Here is an 18,150-nt window from a genome sequence, read left to right as displayed (position 1 = left end):
TCCAATGAACTACCAAAAAGCTGGAAGTAGCGCTGGCCTAAGTTTAAGTCCCAACAATGCCCAGTAATTAAAAATTTCTAGGGCTGGGAAGGTGGCTCAGCGGTAGAGTGCTTGCCTTGCATGCATGAGGCCCTGGGTTCGATTCCTCAGCACCACATAAGCAGAAAAAATAAAAAAGCCGGAAGTGGAGCTGTGCCTCAAGCCTTGAACTGAAGAGCTGAGGGACAGCGCCCAGACCCAGAGTTCAGACCCCACGACTGGACCAAAAAAAATTAACTAAATAAAAAATAAAAATTTCTAGCTGGTGCCAGTAGCTCACATGGGAGGCTGAGATCTGAGGATTGTGATTCAAAGCCAGCCCAGGCAGGAAAGTCTGTGTGACTTCATTTTCTTAGTTGTAGGTCCTAGCTGCAAGGGAGCTCTGTTTCACCAGTTATAACAGTTCTGTCTTAGATCAGTGTATCTCTCTGTCCTATTGTAAAGACTTGCACTTTTTTTTTTCTTTTGTCGGTCTTGGGACTTGAACTCTGGGCTTGGACGCTGTCTCTGCGCTCTTCAAGCACTCTACTGCTTGAGCCACAGTGCCACTTTTGGTTTTCTAGTGGTTTATTGGAGATAAGAGTCTCACAGATTTTCCTGACCATGCCGGCTTTGAACCATGCTCCTCAGATCTTAGCCTCCTGAGTAGCAAGGGTTCCAGGCATGAGCCACCCGCTTGTACTTTTGAATTGGACTGCTGTATATTTTGTCAAAACAAAAGCCCATCTGGCCTTTACTTTCTTAGATTGGTCTGTTAGTTATTTCAGATTTCTCATTCTTAGATCCAAATGGTGTTCTGTGCTTTCTAAGGCACAAACACAAGTACTTTAGTGATCTTGTAATTCAGGAGTATCACCTGCTTACATTTATGAGTGTGTGGAAACTAATTAGGTTAAGTTTTTTTGTTTGTTAGTGTTTGCTGTTGTTGTTTGTTTAGGTCCTAGGGCTTGAACTCAAGGCCTGGGCACTGTCCTTGAGCTTTTTTGCTCAAGACTAGTGATCTTCTACTTGAGCCACACTTCTGGCTGTTTTTGGTGCTTAATTAGAGATAAGAGTCTCAGAGACTTTCCTGACTTTAAAATCCTCAGATCTCAGCCTTCCTGAGTAGCTAGGATTGCAGGTATGAGCCACTAGCACTTGGCTTGTTTTTTTTTTTAATTTAATTTAATTTATTTGTGAACATACTGTACAGAGGGGTTACAATTACATGGACAGGATAATGTGTACATTTCTTATGTTTGTTTACTCTTCACATCCCTTCCCAGCCTCCCCCCCTACCCCCCTTGTTTTGTTTTTGAAACTGATGGTTGCTGAGTTTTTTCTGCTTTTATGTAAGAATGGAAAGGTTCAAAGATTATGCTGCTGCCACTATTGCCATCTTTCAGAATTCCCTTGTGGATTTAGTTTGTATGTTTCTGCTATCTCAAAATAGTGAACACACCAGGCTCTAGTGGTTCACATCTAGTCTGTGTCACCCCTTTCATCACCCCCCCCATCTATCCCATCTCATCCCTCTCAAGTTTCCTAGTTCCATTTTCACATATGTACATTATTATGACTGTAATTGCCCACTGTTCCTCTTTCTATTTATCTGCTCCCCTTCCAGTAGTTCCCCACCTCCAGTCAAGACATATTTTAGCTTCTTGATACTTATGCTGTTAAACTGTTAATTGTCCAAAGGTAACTTGTAGGTGTTTTCAAATGTGTGTTTATTTTAGGTCTAAACATACACATTGAAGGAAGGTATTCTTTGTCTCTCAGCCTGACTTCACTTGGTATGGTATTTTGTCAGGTCCATCCATTTCCCTGCAAATGACAATATTCTTATTCTTAATGATATTCAGTTTTATACACACACATTTTCTTGATACTTTCATTGATATAGGCCATCTGGGATGTTTCCATAACTTGGCTCTTGTGAGCAGAAATATTCTTTTGAAATATTTTTAAAATTATTTCTTACTGGTGTACTGTTCATGTTTGTATATTAGCCTTGTGTCTAGAGACCTCTTGATTCATTTATTCATTTGTTTATTCATTCTAGTGGTATCTCTATACAGTTAAATATATAAAATGCACAGTTGGGGCTGGAGCTGTGTTTCATGTGGTATGGAATGAGGCCTTGAGTTCAAATACCAGTACTGAAAAAATAATTGTACCTACAGATATACACAGTTGTGTCCCATAAGAACAGTTGAGTTCTCATATAAAAGTTTAAAGAAATTTTGCTGTTTTTGTCTTTCTTTGTTAATCTATCAAGAATTGACTTTTTTTTTTTTTTTTTTTTTTGGGTCCAGTTGAGGGGCCTGAACTCTGGGCCTGGGCGCTGTCCTTCAGCTCTTCAGCTCAAGGCTAAGCGCTCTACCACTGAGCCAACTTCCCAGCCCCAAGAATTGACTTTTATGTGCCATCTCAAGAATAAATCCAGGCTCATTTTTTCCCCATGTGGATTCCTTCCACTCCTACACGGCAGTGCATCTTTGATTAATGTTGATAAATGAATATATGTGGGCCTTTATCAGAGCCTTCTATTCTGCTTTTCAGTCTTTGTGTCTTTGCTTTTGCAGTGACATTTTTATCATCTGCTTCAATAATTGATGACACTTTTATGTCTTCCTTTTTACCTGATATTGTATTTTTTTTCATTCAATCTTGGAGAGAAAGGTATTTGTCCCAGAATAGGGATGACATCTGCTGGAGGGTTTTTGAATTGCCTTTAATCAGATAAAAGATGGTCCCTTTTATGGGGGGGGGGGGGGGGGCGGTCCGGTCGTGGGGCCTGAACTCTGGGCCTGGGCGCTGTCCCTCAGCTCTTCAGCTCAAGGCTAGCACTCTACCACTTGAGCCACAGTGCCACTCACGGCTTTTTTCTTTTTGCTTATGTGGTGCTGAGGAATCGAACCCAGGGCCTCGAGCATGCAAGGCAAGCGCTCTACCACTGAGCCACCTTCCCAGCCTCCCTTCCTTTTTTTTGCCAGTCCTGGAGCTAGAACTCAGGGCCTGGGCACTGTCTCTGAGCACCTCTGTCCTCCAGGCTAGCACTCTACCATGGGCCACAGCGCCACTTCCAGCTTTTCTGTTTATGTGGTACTGAGGAGTTGAACCCAGAGCTTCATGCATGCTGGGCAAGCACTCTACCACTAAGCTACATTCCCAGCCAAAAGATGTTCCCTTCTAATACTGATTTGCTAAGCATTTTTACTTCACCAATTTTACATTTTTTTCTCTTTCATTAAAATAACATAAGTTGCCTTCCTTTGGTTTTGAGTTTTATATATTTGTTCATAAACCATATATCCTTTCTAATAATGTAGCCATACTTTGTTAAAAACATTTTGTCGGTTGTGGGGCTTGAACTCTGGGCCTGGGCACTGTCCTTGAGCTCTTCGGCTCAAGGCTAGCGCTCTACCACTTGAACCACTGGTGCCCAACTCTTCTGTATTTTTTATATTACGCTGGCCTACTTTGAGAAATTTTATTTCTTCTATTTTTTGGAAAGTTTTTGTAATACTAGTTTTATTCCTCAAATGTGTGAAAGAGGGTTGAAGGCATGGCTCAGGTGTTAGAGTGCCCATCAATGAATGAAAGTGTCAGATACCCAGTATAAATGTGTAAAAGACTTCATTGGGAGCTGAGTGCTGGCAGCTCACACCTGTAATCCTAACTACTCAGGATACCTTAATGCCAGCCTGGGCATTAAAGCTTGTGAGACTCTCATCTCCAATAAAACTCAGAAAAAGCCATAAATGGATTTGTGGCTCGAGTGGTAGAGCACTAGCCGTCAGCAGAAGAAGCTTAGGGACAGCCAGGCCCCAAGTTCAAGCCCCAGAGCTGGCCAAAAAAAAAAAAGACTTCATTGAGGAAGTTTGAGGGCTTGGCATATTTTTTCTGGGAAGGTTCTTTATTACTGATCTAAGTTCTTTATTTGTTAGAGAACTTTCCACATATCAAAATGTGGCAGTTACAGCAAACCATGTCTCAAGGATTGTGCCCATTTCACCCAAAATTCCAAACTGGTTAGCACAGTTGTTCATAATACTACTTTACCTTTGTTACACCTGTAGCAATTGTAATGATACCTTCATCTACATTCCTGATAATGGCAACTGATGTTCTCTCACCCTGTTTTCTTAATCTTGATAGAGGCTTATTTTATTAATATTTCTGTTAGTAATAATTGCATCTCGGATAAATCTCAGTAGGTACGATAATGCCACTGTGGAAAGCTTAAGTTTATTAATCCTTAACTTTTTTTTTTTTTTTGTCAGTCATGGGGCTTGAACTCTGGGCCTGGGCGCTATTCCTGAGCTCTTCAACTTAAGGCTAGTGCTCTACCACTTTAGCCACAGCACCACTTCCAGTTTTCTGGTGGTTAATTGGAGATAAGAGTCTCACAGACTTTCCTGCTCGGGCTGGCTTTGATCACAATCCTCAGATTTCAGCCTATTGAGTAGCTAGAATTATAGGCGTGAGCCACCAGTATCTGACAACTTTTTTTTTTTAAACTAGGGTTTGGAATTAGGGCTTTTGCTTGCTAGTCAAACTCTCTACCACTTGAGCCATGCCTGTATCCCTTTTGCTTTAGGTTAGTTTTCAGAGAGTATCTTGTACTTGCCTAGGCAGCTTTGGATTGTGATCCTCCTCCCTACACCTCCCACATACTAGGATTACAGGTGTGAATCACCATGCTTGTCTTGTTTGTTGAGATGGAATCTCACTTTCTTTACCAACTGGCTTTAAATTATGGTCCTCCCAGTCTCTACCTCCCAAATAACTGGGATGAGCCATTGTGCCTGAGGGGGGAAAAACATTTTGCTCTTAATTTTGTTATAATGGAGTTTAATATTACAGAAAAGTCACATTTCTTCTACTCTGCAACATGAGGGCACATTAAAGTGTATATATACTTGTAAACACTTACAGCCCTCATCTTGCTTGGTTGGGGATATGGAGACCAGCAGCATCTGAAATACTGTGAAGGCATAATTTTACCAATAGCTTTGAAAGCTTATACGTGGTACTGTGGCTCAAAGAGATAAAGTACCAGCCTTGAGTAAAAAAGCTCAGAGACAGTGCCCAGTCCCTAAGTTCAAGCCCCACTACTGACAAAAGGATCTGTTATTTGGGTGGTGGGAAAGTGGCTTAGTGTTAGAGTGCTTGCCTAGCACGCATGAGGCCCTGGGTTCAATTCCTTGCTCTCACATAAACAAAAAATAAGTAACAGTGTTAGAAAAAAATAAAAAAGCTTATAGAACTTGCCTTAGTTAAGGTAGTATGCTCAATAAGCCCAGCACCTAGACAATTTAATGAACTTCTAAAAACCTAGATGAAACATACAAACTATGCAGTATAAATTACAACCTTAGGAAAAATTCCTGTTATTCCAAATAAATTTTTCCACATTAATATCCAGTAGTTCCTAGTGTATGAGAAAGTAATGTTTGTTAAAGTTGCCTTAAAGTTTGGCTTTGCAAACAGTTTAAGATCAGTAACAGGCACCGTGCAGCATTACAGTAGGTCTCATTCCCATTGGAAGTGGAGGAGGCCCACCTTGATAAGAGGGTAGGTACCATTGCTAGTGCCTGCCCAGGCAGCAGCAGAGCCCAGGAATGCCTTGATGATTGACTTCCACATACGGATGGTGAGGTGGTGTGCTGCTGTGGGATCCTAGCTTTGATGTCCCCAGTTAATTCTCAGGTGGATTAGCAATTGGGCCTGTCTGAGTCAAGGAAGATTATGTTGATATTTAGGTAACTGCCCTTCTCTCCTTCATTGATGCAGCACCATCTAGATGAATCAGCTTACTGGTTACATGGGTGGTTATAAATATAGCAGGTTTACTTGTTAAGGACATTTCTGGTTTTGCTGTAGCACTACTTGTGGTAATAGTGGTTGAACCTGATGACTGTATAAGCAGGAATGTAGGCTTTCCGAGTTCTGTAGTGTTAGCTGCTGTTTAAGGGCTTGAGATCTGTACTGACAGATCCTTAGACAGCTGTCTGAATCTGTCCAGCACTAGAAAAATAGGATGTGGGCAGGTACTGTTGCTCTTGGTACAGGTGGTCTAGTGAGAATACTTTGTTCTGAGACAGCCTGTGGTGGCTCATTGGAGGGATTGCAGGATATGCTGAGTCATACCTAGTGATGGCTGAATGTATTGTCATTGATAACACCATCCAGGTGCATGCCTAGCATCAGAAGAGAGCATCTGGCATTAATGAAGTTATGCCTGGAGGCATTCCTGTTGCTTCTGGAGCTGGCTATACCATTCATGGTCTATAAACTTATTGAAGTTGAGTAGGCTGTGCCTGAAATGAAGTTGAAGCTTATAGCATCATTATCATACTCATCAGAATCAGAATCATCTTTTGCTTTTTTGGGGGGAGGGGGTCCGGTCATGGGGCCTGAACTCTGGGCCTGGGCGCTGTCCCTCAGCTCAAGGCTAGCGCTCTACCACTTGAACCATAGAGCCACTTCCTGCTTTTTTCTTTTTGCTTATGTGGTGCTGAGGAATCGAACTCAGGGCCTCAGGCATGCAAGGCAAGCACTCTACCACTGAGCCACCTTCCCAGCCCCATCTTTTGCTTTATTTATTTATTTTTTTGCCGGTCATGGGGCCTGAACTCTGGGTCTGGGTGCTGACCCTCAGCTCTTCAGCTCAAGGCTAGTGCTCTACCACTGGAGCCACAGCTCCACTTCCGGCTTTTTCTGTTTATGTGGTGCTGAGGAATCCAACCCAGGGCCCCATGCTTGCAAGGCATGCACTCTACCGCTGAGCTATCTTCCCAGCCCCCATCTTTTGCTTTTTTGACGCCAGAGAATTTATCATCTTTTATTCCTCCCCCCCCCCGAATTCGTTCTATACTGTATTTTCTGTTGGAAATATGTATCTGTGTCTCTTCTCCCAAGTAACTTGGTCTGAATCATAGCTAAGTTGATTTCAGTTTTTAGTCTTGCCTTTGTGCTTTGTCCTTGTTCCTTTTAGATGTGAGTGTGTTGCTATATGTGTGCCTAACTGCATTCTTTTGGTCTTATGTGACCTTGTGATTTTTTTAAAAATCAGAACCTGGAAATTATGATTGAAAAGTGTAGAGTCCCTTAAAAAACTAAGCATAAAATTACCCCATGTTGCAGCTATACCATTCTTGGATATCTACCCAAAGCATTACAATTCAGGATAAAGACACTTGCACATTCATGCTTATTGTACTTTGTCATCTCTTTTATTCTTTCTAACAAGAATGAAATTGAAGACATTATCACAATTGAACTGTTTGGTAAATGTCACCCCCTCGATATAACATCTTTCCCTGACAACTGTATGGAATTTTAACTTCACCTATTCAGAAACTTTATTTAGTGCCAGTCATTGGTTACTTTGTTTTTTTTCTTTGTTTTTGGTCAGTCTTGGGGCTTGAACTCTGGGCTTGGGCACTGTCCCTGCACTCTTCAACTCAAGATGAGCACTCTACCGCTTGAGCCACAGCACCACTTCTGGTTTTCTAGTGGTTTATTGGAGATAAGAGTCTCACAGGCTTTCCTGCTCCTGCTTGGCTTTGAACTGCGATCCTCAGAACTCAGCCTCCTGAGTAGCTAGGATTACAGGTGTGAGCCACCAGCACCCGGCTCATTGGTTACTTAAAATTAAGACTGATCATTTTCTGTGCTGTAGGTAGATTGTATAGTTCTACGTGTATTAGCTTGTTGGCATTTAACAGAGATTTGCTTTCTCACAGTTTGGAGACTGGATGCCTAAGAACAGGATCCAGTATGGCCAGGTTAAGCTCTGAGAGCTATTCTCCAAAATGGCCCACAGCTGCCTTTTCCTTTGTCCTCAAACAGTAAAGACAAAGAAGGATCTCTGCTGCCACTTCTTCTAAAGGTGCTAGTCTGTAATGGGGCCCCACTCCATGGCTTCTTCTGTATCTAGTTACCTTCCAGAAGCCTCACCTGCAGCAACCATCACTTTGCCCTGTTAAGGTTTCAACATAGGAATTTCCAGACAGGGGACATAGTTCAGTCTACAGCACTAATTTCCCCTCTAAATATATGCTTCTTTTTAGTGAAGTTGGGGTTTGGGTTTGTTTGTTTTGGTTTTGGTCTCTCATGGGGCTTGAACGCAGGGCCCAAGTACTGTCCCTGAGCTCTTTAGCTAAAGGCTAGCGCTTTACCACTTTGAGCCACAGCACCACTTCCTGTTTTCTGGTGGTTAATTGGCAGTAGGAGTTTCATGGACTTTCTTGCTCAGACTGGCTTTTGAACTGTGGTCCTCAGATCTCAGTCTCCTGAGTAGCTAGAATTACAGGTATGAGCCACCACACCCAGTTTGGTATAGCTATTTTAGGGATAGGGTTTCATTTCTTGCTTGGCCTAGACCATAGTCATCCTGTGAGTCTCAGCATAATCTGAGAGCCAGCTTTGAATGCTACCTTGGCTAAATCTGTGTGGGAAAGAGTTTGAATTCTGAGGCTTGAATTCAGTGTTTCCAAGTCTCAATCCACCTTTTCCTTCATAACTGGTGCTCTACCACTGGCTCTACCAGTTCAAGCCTTTAACTAGTTAATTGGAGATATTCTGGCTGGCTTCAAACCATGACTTAGATCTCAGCCTCCTAAGTAGCTAGGATTAGAGGCATGAGCCAGTAGCACCCGGCAAATACTCCTGTGTGTGTGTGTGTGTGTGTGTGTGCGCGCCTGTGTGTGCGCATACATGTGCATGTGTATGCGAGCTTGTATGTATGTGTACATGCATGCATGTGTATGTGTGTGGTACTTGTACACATACGTATATACGTACCAGTACAAGGGCTTGAACTCAGGGCTTAGACACTATTCCTTAGCTTTTCTACTCAAGGCTGACACTACCACTTTAGTCATACTTTTCTTGTGGCTTTTTGGTGGTTAATTGGAAATGAGAGTCTCATGGACTTTCCTGCCTGGGCTGTCTTCTAACTGTGATCATCAGATTATAGGCATAAGCCACCAGCACCTAACAAATATTCTCACTCTTTTTTAAAAATAATTTTTATTGAGATTACATAAATTTCACAGTATTGTAGAATAGTGATACTTAAAGTCACATACACATTTTAACCTTCACAAGGCAAATTGTCATTATAATGATCTATAAAGTTAGTTAATTCTATAAGCTTTGACAATACAACTATTTCTTTCTTTCTTTTTTTTTTAAACAGACTTGCGCTGTCCCTCAGCTCTTCAGCTCAAGGCTAGCGCTCTACCACTTGAGCCACAGCGCCACTTCCGGCTTTTTTCTTTTTGCTTATGTGGTGCTGAGGAATCGAACCCAGGGCCTCAGGCATGCAAGGCAAGCGCTCTACCACTGAGCCACCTTCCCAGCCCAAAATACTGTAGATTTCTTTTTTTTGGGGGGGGGGGGAGAGGGGGGTGTTGGTCATGGGGCTTGAACTCTGGGACTGGGCGCTGTCCCTGTGCTCTTCAGCTCAAGGTGAGCGCTCTACCACTTCAGCCACAGCGCCACTTCCTACAACTATTTCTTCTACATGGAGTGATATGTACATTTCTTTCTTTTTGCTTAGTGTAAGCTGTTTCCTCTTTCTCTCTCATTCCTTCCCTCCCATTGTTGTCCTTGAGTTGCTTAGTTCATTTTCATCAATGTCCAGTGCAGCTGATGGGCCCCTCTGTTGTTTGTTTGTTTGTTTTTTCCCGTTTTCCTCTGATTCTTTGTCTTCCTCCTAGCTTCTCTCAGATGTGCACATATATATATATATATATATATATATATATATATATATATATATATATATATATATATACACACCATATATAAGGTCAAGAACAGGAAGTCAGCCGGGTGCCAGTGGCTTACTCCTGTAATCCTAGCTAATCGGGACTGAGATCTGAGGATCGTAGTTCAAAGCCAGCCCAGACAAGAAGTCCATGAGGCTCTTATCTCCAATTAACCACCATAAAACCAGAAGTGGCACTGTGGCTCAAGTGGTAGAGTGCTAGCCTTGAGCTGAAGAACTGAGGGACAGTGCCCAGGCCCAGAGTTCAAACCCACAACCAACAACAACAGCAAAAAAAAAAAGGGGGGGGTCATTTAGAAATGATACAACAAATTAAGTAGAAATCCTTTGTTTCTTGAGTCCTGTTTATTTTGTCATATCTCCTTGCATTTTGGATTTCACATTCATATAGCAGGGAGACCATGAGCCATTTACCTCTCTGTTCTTGGCTTACCTTGCTCAAAATGATTTGTTCTAGTTCCGTCCATTTCCCTGCGAATGCTATTATTTTGTTCTTTCTAATGGCTGCATAATACTCCATTGTATATAGGTAACACAATTTTTGGATCCATTCATCTGTAATGGGGCATCTGGGTTGTTTCCATATCTTGGCTATTGTGAAAAGGGCAGCAATGAACATGGAGGAGCCTGTGTCCTTGTATCCTGGTATCCTGGTTCCTGTTGCTCAGGGTGGATGCCTGAGTGGTATGGCCGGATCATAGGGGAGGTCTATATTTATCTTTCTGAGGTAACTCCAGACTACTTTCCAAAGTGTTTGTATTAGTGTTCATTCCCACCAGCAATGCAATAGGGTTCCTCTTTCTCCACATCCCTGCCAGCATTTATCATTGGCTGAATTTAGGATGTGGGCCATTCTGACTGGGATAAGGTGGTATCTCAGGATTGTTTTTATTTGCATTTCCTTTACAGCTGGAGATAACGAACATGTGTTTCTTTGCTATTTTTATCTCTTCTTCTGAGAAGTCTCTCTTTAGTTCCTTGCCCATTTAATGATTGGTTTGTTAGAATTGGGAGGGATTAGTTTTTGGGTTCCTTGTATATAATGGATATTAGGCCCTTATCTTAATATATTGCTGGTAAATATTTTTTCCCAGGGATAGGAAGGTGGCTCAGTGGTAGAGCGCTTGCCTTGCATGCCTGACACCCTGGGTTTGATTCCTCAGCACCACATAAGCAAAAAAAAAAAAAAAAAACCGGAAGTGGCACTGTGGCTCAAGTGATAGAGTGCTAGCCATGAGCTGAAGAGCTGAGGGACAGCGCCCAGGCCCAGAGTTCAGGCCCCACGACTGGACCCAAAAAAAACAATTTTTTTTTCCCAATTGGTTGATTGTCTTTCTAGTTTGGCATCTATGTTTTTGGGTGTCTAGGAACTTTTTATTTTAAGGTAGTCCCATTTGTCAAGTCTATCTCCAATTTGTTGTGACCCTGGGACTCTAAGTTCCTGCCTGTGCCTATAAGTTCAAGTGTCTCTCCTACTCTGTCCTGCAGTAGTTTCAGAGGTTCAGGTTTGATGTTAAGGTCTTTAATCCATTTTGATACTCTTAATGCTCTTTTCTTCTTTTTCATATACTTTGGAACAGATGGTCATCATGTCTCGATACTAAAAGTCACATATATATATATGTATATATGTATATATATATATGTATATATGTATATATGTATGACTACATTTGAAAATGGCAGAGGGAAACAATAATGAAGAGGTAATTCACTTGAACAACTTTCACTGCCACCGGAGACAAGGTAAGTTGTTTATTCTACTTGGTCATGAATCTGTTTTGCCCCATTTAGAATCCAGAAGTATTCCATTTTTAGATTTGAGAATATCAGACATAAAAAGTATTTGTCAGGGCTGAGAAGGTGGCTTAGTGATAGAGCGCTTGCCTTGCATGCATGAGGCCCTGGGTTCGATTCCTCAGCACCACATAAGCAAAAAGAAAAAAGCCGGAAGTGGCGCTGTGGCTCAAGTGGTAGAGCATTAGCCTTGAGCTGAAGAGCTGAGGGACAGTGCCCAGGCCAAGAGTTCAGGCCCCACGACTGGACCCCCCCCCAAAAAAAAAAAGTAAATAAATAAAAGTATTTGTCAGACTAGGATTATGCCAAATGATGATGCATATAGTCATGAGTGAAGTTCATGAATTCTCCATTACCAAGCATAGTGGCATAAACCTAAAATCCCAGCTAATCAGGAGGCAGAGATGGGAGAACAGTGTTTTGAGGCTAGCCTGGAAGAAGTTAAAACCCCCAAAAAAGGCTGAAGCATGTTATTATTTATTGTATGCTTATAATTTCAGCTACGCAAGAGGTAAAAGTAAAATCACGACCCCAGACATCCTGAGCAAAAGTGTTAGATCCTTTCTAAAAACAAACTAAATAAAGCAAAAAGGGCTGGAGCTTGGCTCAGGTACTCCACTTGCCTAGGAAGCAAGAAGTGCTTTGTACCAGCCAAAAAGAACAAAGGAAATACTTATCACAAGTAGATTAATATGTTAGTAATCAAACTTGTGAGTAAAATCCTTGGATCTACAGAGATGGGATTAAGAAGACAGCAAAGGAATATTCCTCTGGGTTTATTATATCTAAAACATGATAGGTACTGGTAAGCTTGCTTGCTCTCACATGATACTTAATTTCTTGTCTCTTTGTTTGGATCTCTCCTCTCCTTTCCCTCCCTCCCTTCCTTCCTTTCCCTTCCTTTCTTTCCTTTTGTTCCTTTCTTTTCCTTCCTTTCCCCATACCAAGGCTTGAACACCAGGCCTCCGTTTTTGCTTATCTGTTCAAGCCTTGTACTCTTACCATTGAGCCACACCTTTAGCCTGGCTTTTTTTTTTGGGGGGGGGGGGTCCGGTCGTGGGGCCTGAACTCTGGGCCTGGGCAGTGTCCCTCAGCTCTTCAGCTCAAGGCTAGCGCTCTACCACTTAAGCCACAGCGTCACTTCCGGCTTTTTCTTTTTGCTTATGTGGTGCTGAGGAATCGAACCGAGGGCGTCAGGCATGCAAGGCAAGCGCTCTACCACTGAGCCACCTTCCTAGCCCTAGCCTGGCTTTTTGCTGTAAATGGAATGCCATGGACTTTCTGTACTGGACTAACTTCAAATTTTGATCCTCCAGATCTCAGTTTCCTACATAGCTAGAATTACAGGTGTCAACCACTGTCACCTAGCTAGTTTGGTTTTTTTTGAGACAGGGTCTCACTATGAAGGGTAGATTGGCCTGCATAACCCAGCAAGTTCTGGCTTCTTTATTATCCTGCCTCATTCTCCAGAGTGATGTGCTATAAGTATGTGCTACCACACCTGGCTCTGAATTTTTTTTGCCTGCTTTTTAGCCTCATGGAGAATCTGAGGACACAATTTTTTTTTTTCTTAGCAATGTTTAAATTTTTGGCAAGTCATTTATTCATCAAGGGAAAAGTGCATATATTTTGGTAACATTCCTAAATATGTTTGAAATTTCTTGTAAAATTCACTTTTTCACTTAGAAAAAAATGCTGATGAGTAGGAAAAGATCTTAGTATATTCATTTCTTTTTTTTTTTCCTGTTTTCTCCAAGTCAACCAATATATAGTTTTTTGTTTTTGTATTCATTTCTTTGTAAATACAAATTTAATGGAAGAGCTATACTAGTTTTGCTTTTTCTCTCTCTTTTTTTTTTGTGTCAGTTATGGGGCTTGAACTTTGGGCGTGGGTGCTTTTCTCCACTCTTCAGCTCAAGGCTAGCACTCTACCACTTGAGCTACAGTGCCACTTCCGGCCTTTTCTGCTTATGTGGTGCTGAGGAATTGAACCCAGGGCCTCAATGCATGCAATGCAAGCACTCTACTACTGAGCCACCTTCTCAGCCATGTGTGCCCCCCCCCCCCCCCCGCCTTTTTAAAATCTTTTTTTTTTGTCAGTCCTGGGGCTTGAACTCAAGGCCTTGCCTGGACACTGTCTTTGAGTTTCTTTTTTTTTTTGGGGGGGGTCCGGTCGTGGGGCCTGAACTCTGGGCCTAGGCACTGTCCCTCAGCTCTTCAGCTCAAGGCTAGCGCTTTACCACTTGAGCCACAGCACCACTTCTGGCTTTTTTCTTATGTGGTGCTGAGGAATCGAACCCAGGGCCTCAGGCATGCAAGGCAAGCGCTCTACCACTGAGCCAACTTCCCAGCCCCTGTCCTTGAGTTTCTTCTGCTCAAGCTAGCTCTCTACCACTTGAGCCACAGCACCATTTCTGGCCTTTTCTGTTTATGTGGTACTGAGGAATCGAACCCAGGGCTTCATGCATGCTAGGCAAGCACTTTACCACTAAGCCATATTCCCAGCTCTAGTTTTGCTTTCTTTGATTAATAATATATTGTGGTTCTGATCCTGAGATCCTAGGAATATACCATTGTTTTGTTGTTTACTTTTTCTTGTGCTGGTCCTGGGGCTTGAACTCAGGGCCTAGAAGCTGTGTCTGAGTTTTTTTTTTTTTTTTTTGGTCCTGGGGCTTGAACTCTAGGCCTGGGCGCTGTCCCTGAGCTCTTCAGCTCAAGGCAAGCACTCTACCACTTGAGCCACAGCACCACTTCTGGTTTTCTGGTGATTTATTGGAGATAAGAGTCTCATAGACTTTCCTGCCCAGGCTGGCTTTGAACTGTGATCCTCATATTTCAGCCTCCTGAGTAGCTAGGATAATACACATTAAGCCACCTGCACCCCGCTGAGCTTCTTTTTTTTTTTTTCCTCAAGGCTATTGCTCTGCCATTTGATCCACAGCTCTACTTACTGCTTTTTGGTAGTTAATTGGAGATAAGAGTCTCACAGACTTTCCTGTTTAGGCTAGCTTTAAACTGCAATCCTCTGATTTCAGCCTCTTGAGTAGCTAGGATTACAGGTATGAGCCACCAGTGCCCCACTTCATTTTTCTTAATTAAAACTTTATTCTTAGTTATCAACTTTGGAAAGAAACATTCATGTCAGACTCAAAGCAAGACATAGACCTCACATCTGTTTGTTGTTGTTGTTTTTTCTAATTGCTGTCCCTGGAATCTTTGCATCTCATGAAGTAAGATCATTGATTTATTTTTGCCGGTCCTGGGGCTTGAACTCGGCCTGGGCACTGTCTCTGAGTCTCTCTGTGCTCCAGGCTAGCACTCTACCACTTGAGCTACAGTGCCACTTTAGGCTTTTCTATTTAGTGATACTGAGGAACTGAACCCGGAGCTTCATTCATGCTAGGCAAGCACTCTACCACTAAGCCACATTCCCAGTTCTTGTTGATTTTTTAAATTGTTTTTCTAATTGTGCCAAAAATGTATGAGCCTTAACCTTGAGAGAGACAGTCCAGCTTCAGTCAGTGTGAGTTTCAGACATGATGGTGATGATGCCACTTTGCTTTCTTGATGCTGCTTCAGCCTGTCTTTCTGGATGTATCATGCATTAGATTCTTTACCTTTCAGCATTCTTATGGAAGCAGACATGAAAAGTACAGGTTTTTAAATTTTCTTTTATCAAACATGATCTGTCTCATACAGATAAAAAGAAGTAGAAACCTTGAACAGAATTTGAAAAGTTCAAGCCAGGCGCTGGTGGCTCATGCCTGTAATCCTAGCTACTCAGGAGGCTGAGTTTGAGGATCACGGTTCATAGCCAGCCCTGGCAGGAAAGGCTGTAAGACTCTTATCTCCAATAAACCACTAGAAAACCAGAAGTGGCGCTGTGGCTTACTCGGTAGAACTCTTGCCTTGAGCTGAAGAGCACAGGGACAGCACCCAAGCCCAGAGTTGAAGCCCCACGACAGACTAAAAAAAAAAATATTTTTTTTTTTGGGGGGGTCCAGTCATGGGGCCTGAACTCTGGGCCTAGGTGCTATCCCTCAGCTCTTCAACTCAAGGCTAGCGCTCTACCACTTGAGCCACAGCGCCACTTCCAGCTTTTTTTTCTTTTTTTTTATGTGGTGCTGAGGAATCGAACCCAGGGCCTCTGGCATGCAAGGCATGCGCTATACCACTGAGCCACCTTCCCAGCCCCCCCAATTTTTTTTTTGAACAGTTCATTAATTAATCATAGTTCCATTTAAAAGGAAACAAGTGAAATTTCTTAATGACATAATGCTAAATGAGTTCTCTTTTTTTTTTTTTTTTTTTGGATCTGGTTGTGGGGCCTGAACTCTGGGCCTGGGCGCTGTCCCTCAGCTCTTCAGCTCAAGGGTAGAGCTCTACCACTTGAGCCACAGCGCCACTTCCGGCTTTTTTCTTTTTGCTTATGTGGTGCTGAGGAATCGAACCCAGGGCGTCAGGCATGCAAGGCAAGCGCTCTACTACTGAGCCACCTTCCCAGCCCGCTAAATGAGTTCTTGAGTGATGCTAAATGGGTGCTTGACTAAATACTGAAATATGTTTGGTTAGAGTTTGTCTCTTGTAAAAAAAAAAAAAACTTAAATGTTTTAAATCTTAAGAGAATTTTTTAGGTGTTGTTCTTGTTGTTGTTCTTTGTTTGTTTTTTTCCAGTCCTGAACCTTGAACTCAGAGCCTGGACACTGCCTCTGAGCTTCTTTTGCTCAAGGCTAACACTACCACTTGAGACACAGCGCCACTTCCGGCCTTTTCTGTGTATGTGGTACTGAGAACTTCATGCATGCTATGAATGCCACTAAACCACATTCTCAGCCCAAATTTTTAGTTTTTGAGTGTTTTGGGTTTTTTGGTTGTTTTTGTCAGCATTGGAATTGAACTCTGGGCCTGGGTGCTGTTCCTCAACTCTTCAGCTCAAGGCGAGCACTCTACCACTTGAGCCACAGCATCACTTTCCTTTTTCTGGTGGTTTATTTGAGTTAAGAGTCTCACGGAGCCAGTGGCTCATGCCTGTAATCCTAGCTACTCTGGAGGCTGAGATCTGAGGATCATGGTTCAACGCCAGCCCAGGCAGGAAAGGCTGTGAGACTCTTATTTCCAATAAACCACAGAAAATTGGAAGTGGCGCTGTGGCTCACGCGGTAGAGCTCTTGCTGAAGAGTGCAGGGACAGTGCCCAAGCCCAGAGTTCAAGCCCCACAACCGACAAAAACAAACACACAAAAAAAGTCTCACAGACTTTCTGCCCAGGCTGGCTTTGAACCTCAATCCTCAGATCTCAGCCCCTGAGTAGTTAGGATTGCAGGTGTGAGCTACTGGGCCGGGTTCAAAGTCAGCCTGGGCAGGAAAGTCCATGAGATTCTTATCTCCAGAAAACCAGAAGTGGTGCTGTGGCTCAAGCTGTTGAGTGCTAGCCTTGAGCTGAAGAGGGCAGGGACATCACCCAGGCCCAGAGTTCAAGCCCCACACCCAACAAAAAGCCCCACAGCCAACAACAACAAAAGGATTGGTTGGTGGAGGTAGGGAGTGGTTATGGTTTAAAACCTTGCACTTACTAGGCAGATGCCTTACCTCTTGAGCCATACCTTGTCATTTTTGCTTTCATTGTATTTTATAGAGTCTCTGGTTTATGCCTGAGCCTAATAGACCATCCAGTATATATTTATACTTTTTAAAGTAGTTGGGATGACAAAGTTCATGACCAACTTTATAGTATGAGATGGGTCTCATGACCTTGCCTGGGCTCACCTTGAACTGTGCTCCTGCCTATCTGCCTTCTGAGTAACTAAGATTTAGGCATTAACCACTATTCCAGCAAAGATTTTTATCCACATAGTTTTCCAATTTAATACAAGAAAAAAGTTGATATAGCCAGTTTTATGAAATAAAACAAGTCTTCTCCCTCTTCTCTTCTTCTCCTCTTCTTTCTCTTCTTCCTTTTTCTTTTCTCTTCCTCCTCCCTAAAATAAAGATGAATGAAAGGTTATGACTTCTTTCTAAAGAAATTGGTAATTAAGGGCTGGGAAGGTGGCTCAGTGGTAGAGCGCTTGCCTTGGCATGCTTGAGGCCCTGGGTTCAATTCCTCAGCACCACATAAGCAGAGACTAAAAAGCCGGAAGTGGTGCTGTGGCTCAAGTAGTAGAGCGCTAGCCTTGAGCTGAAGAGCTGAGGGACAGCACCCAGGCCCAGAGATCAGGCCCACGACCGGACCCCCCCCTCACCAAAAAAAAAGGAAAAGAAATTGGTAATTAAGAAGATTGGTGGGGCCCGGTGCCAGTGGCACACGCCTATAATCCTAGATCTGAGGACAAAAGTTCCAAGCTAGCCTGGGCAGGAAAGACCATGAGACTCTTATCTCCAGTTAAGCAACAAAAAAGCCAGTAATGGCAGAACACTAGCTTGGGCAAAAAAGAGCTCAAGGACAGCAACCAGTCCCTGAGTTCAAGCCCTGGTGCCAGCACCAAAAAAAAGAGAAAGAAAAGAAAAAGTTGATAATCTTCAGCATTTTTT

General features: G+C 42.7%; 1 protein-coding gene across 7 annotated transcripts in view; it reads left to right on the top strand.

The window, feature by feature from the left end:
- Rnf216 (ring finger protein 216) overlaps nucleotides 1–18,150 on the top strand; it is a 132,330-nt gene that overhangs the window by 12,347 nt on the left and 101,833 nt on the right. For all 7 annotated transcript variants that reach the window (XM_070033487.1, XM_070033485.1, XM_070033486.1 and 4 more), the window contains one exon: nucleotides 11,407–11,572. In XM_070033487.1, the coding sequence (XP_069889588.1) occupies nucleotides 11,506–11,572 (67 nt within the window). In that variant the 5' untranslated portion in view covers nucleotides 11,407–11,505. The remainder of the gene's footprint in view (nucleotides 1–11,406; nucleotides 11,573–18,150) is intronic.

This window comes from Dipodomys merriami, unplaced genomic scaffold, assembly GCF_024711535.1.
Source record: "Dipodomys merriami isolate MVZ:Mamm:240054 unplaced genomic scaffold, mDipMer1.0.p SCAF_22, whole genome shotgun sequence".
Taxonomy (NCBI): domain Eukaryota; kingdom Metazoa; phylum Chordata; class Mammalia; order Rodentia; family Heteromyidae; genus Dipodomys; species Dipodomys merriami.
The sequence above is the reverse complement of the archived record's forward strand: the minus strand, read 5'-3'. Positions and strand labels throughout refer to the sequence as shown.